General features: G+C 39.1%; 1 protein-coding gene across 1 annotated transcript; it reads left to right on the forward strand.

Moving 5' to 3' along the window:
- The first annotated feature begins 107 nt into the window (after positions 1-107).
- On the forward strand, positions 108-2,082 carry LOC113208530 (zinc transporter ZIP9). The gene is made up of 6 exons (XM_026425563.2): positions 108-341; positions 569-683; positions 806-964; positions 1,056-1,213; positions 1,319-1,453; positions 1,545-2,082. The coding sequence occupies exons 1-6, from the start codon at positions 246-248 to the stop codon at positions 1,770-1,772; spliced, it is 891 nt and encodes a 296-aa protein (XP_026281348.1). The 5' UTR covers positions 108-245; the 3' UTR covers positions 1,773-2,082.
- Positions 2,083-2,199: the final 117 nt, after the last annotated feature.

Raw genomic sequence — 2,199 nt, forward strand, 5'->3', positions numbered from 1 at the left:
AGTGTAGCTGCGACAGCAGCCGAAAAGCCGAAGCATTGTGAGCCGAAGTTATTCGAAAGCGAGAGAGAAATGAGAAATGCAAACATGCCACCTCCCCCTCCGCCACTCCGCGCCCCGCGCCCCCTGCCCCTCCCCCGTGTAGCCCCGCTCAGGTTCTGTCAGGTATAACAAACACGGATACGTTGACAGAATGGATCTCATGAGCTAAGAGATTATTCTTTTAATTTTTGGCTACTCTGTGAAGTATGGAAGAAACCACAATGTTGTTACTTCTCGCAATTGTTATGTTGGTTGGAAGTTTCGTGGCTGGATCTATTCCACTAGTGATGTCAATGTCTGAGGTAGGTAAACTTTTCTGCTGTGGCCTACTTCTCATATTTTTCTCTTCTTAAATCGCTCCTACTTGTGTTAACAGTCAAATTTCAGCATAATTACACTCGCTTTATGTAGTGGACAATCAAGTACCTCACTTTTTCATACCTTTTATTTTGTCCCACTAACCCCAAGATTCCAGATGCTTTGTATATTTTGTTGTTTCTGATCGCTATGTTTCTTATATATTTTATAGGAGAAATTACAGCTTGTTTCTGTTCTGGGAGCTGGTCTCCTTGTGGGTACAGCCCTAGCTGTTATCATTCCTGAAGGTGTCCGATCCCTACTTGACGTTCCTCAAGTAGTGCATTGTAAGTAAGATCCTTCATGTACTCTTTAATTTAATTATATTTTACCTATGTTTAATAATTTCTTTTCTTGAAAAAAACAAAACAAAACAAAACAAAACAAAACAAAACTTGTTGCTTTACAGCTCATGCTAGTGTTGGCTCTAAGAATGAGGGTCTTGTAGTTGAGGAGCCACATAGCCATGACCAACTAAGTGACATTCATTCTCTAATTGGATTGTCACTTGTACTAGGGTTTGTTTTTATGCTTTTAATTGACCAAATATCTATGGCGAAATCAAGAGGTGAGTTGAGTATATTGTCACTTGACAGTTCACAAATAAATATATTGTAGCTTCTTTCAAGTTTCTAGCAAAATGTTTAATTTGTATGCAGATATTGAGGGTGGTGGGAAAGGAGGAGAACGAAGCTTCACTGCTACATTAGGTCTTGTAGTCCATGCAGCTGTTGATGGAGTGGCTCTAGGAGCTGCAGCATCCACAGCACACACAGATGTTGAGATGATAGTTTTTTTGGCAATCATGCTGCACAAGGTAACAACTGGGCCCAGCCAAATTTGAGTTTGATGCCCGTTGACCATCTAATTAAAATAGTACTCCCTAGTTTGGTAAATTCATTCTCTGTTTTTGCTGTACCAGGCTCCTGCTGCTTTCGGTCTAGTAACTTTTCTTCTCCATGAAGGTGTTGATCGGAAAAGGATACGTAAACATCTCTTCATTTTCTCAGTAGCAGCCCCTCTGCTATCTCTCTTGACGTACTTTGGAATAGGACAGGTACAGTGTTCTTCTCCCAGTGTTTTCTGTCATATTTAACATGCTTTAAATTATTTGAAAGTAATTCATTTTGTTCTCAAAAAATTTCCAGGAGGGAAAAGACACATTATCATCTGTCAATGCCACAGGGCTGTCAATGCTTTTTAGTGCAGGAACATTTTTGTATGTTGCCACTGTCCATGTCTTACCAGAGCTTACTAATCGTACTTCAGGAAACTGCCATGGGAGTGGGGGCGGTTCCTTACGATTTTCTGAACTTGCTGCACTGGTTGTTGGATCTTTATTACCTGCCCTGCTTACCACTGGACATCATCACTAAGTTTGGATTTATAAACTATACTTAGGTATGAACTTTACGCAGTGGCATTTTAAAGAGAGAAAGAACCAAATTGAAGGGCAAATATGCTTTGATCTTGATCTCTTCGTTTATAGTAAATGAGAGGATGTTTTTGCCCACTACTGAGTCTTACTTGAGTCTCTGTTCATAAACTGAACGTGAATACAATTGTGAAGTTTTGTGATACCTTATTTTGATTTTAAGAAACAGGGTACATAGTATCACTCGGAAGTTTATTTAAATGATTTGAGGATGATTGATCCACTCTAAGGATAAATTTATTGGAACTCTTGATCATGAACTTCTTATCCCCGAAGGCACAAATAATTATTATTCCTGATGAAAGAGATTCTTTCAGTAAAAAATTGAATTGCCTCATTTTTGTTAGCCTTTATTGTCTTAGAAAGAG

The sequence above is a fragment of the Frankliniella occidentalis genome, unplaced genomic scaffold (genome assembly GCF_000697945.3).
Source record: "Frankliniella occidentalis isolate FOCC.00 unplaced genomic scaffold, Focc_3.1 Scaffold2394, whole genome shotgun sequence".
NCBI classification, from domain to species: Eukaryota; Metazoa; Arthropoda; class Insecta; order Thysanoptera; family Thripidae; genus Frankliniella; species Frankliniella occidentalis.

Excerpts from the sequence above, each read along its gene's own strand:
- LOC113208530 (XM_026425563.2), top strand. The coding sequence starts at position 246 with ATGGAAGAAACCACAATGTTGTTACTTCTCGCAATTGTTATGTTGGTT. Across the intron at positions 684-805 it reads CGTTCCTCAAGTAGTGCATT|CTCATGCTAGTGTTGGCTCT; the intron begins GTAAGTAAGATC and ends GTTGCTTTACAG. Across the intron at positions 965-1,055 it reads ATCTATGGCGAAATCAAGAG|ATATTGAGGGTGGTGGGAAA; the intron begins GTGAGTTGAGTA and ends ATTTGTATGCAG.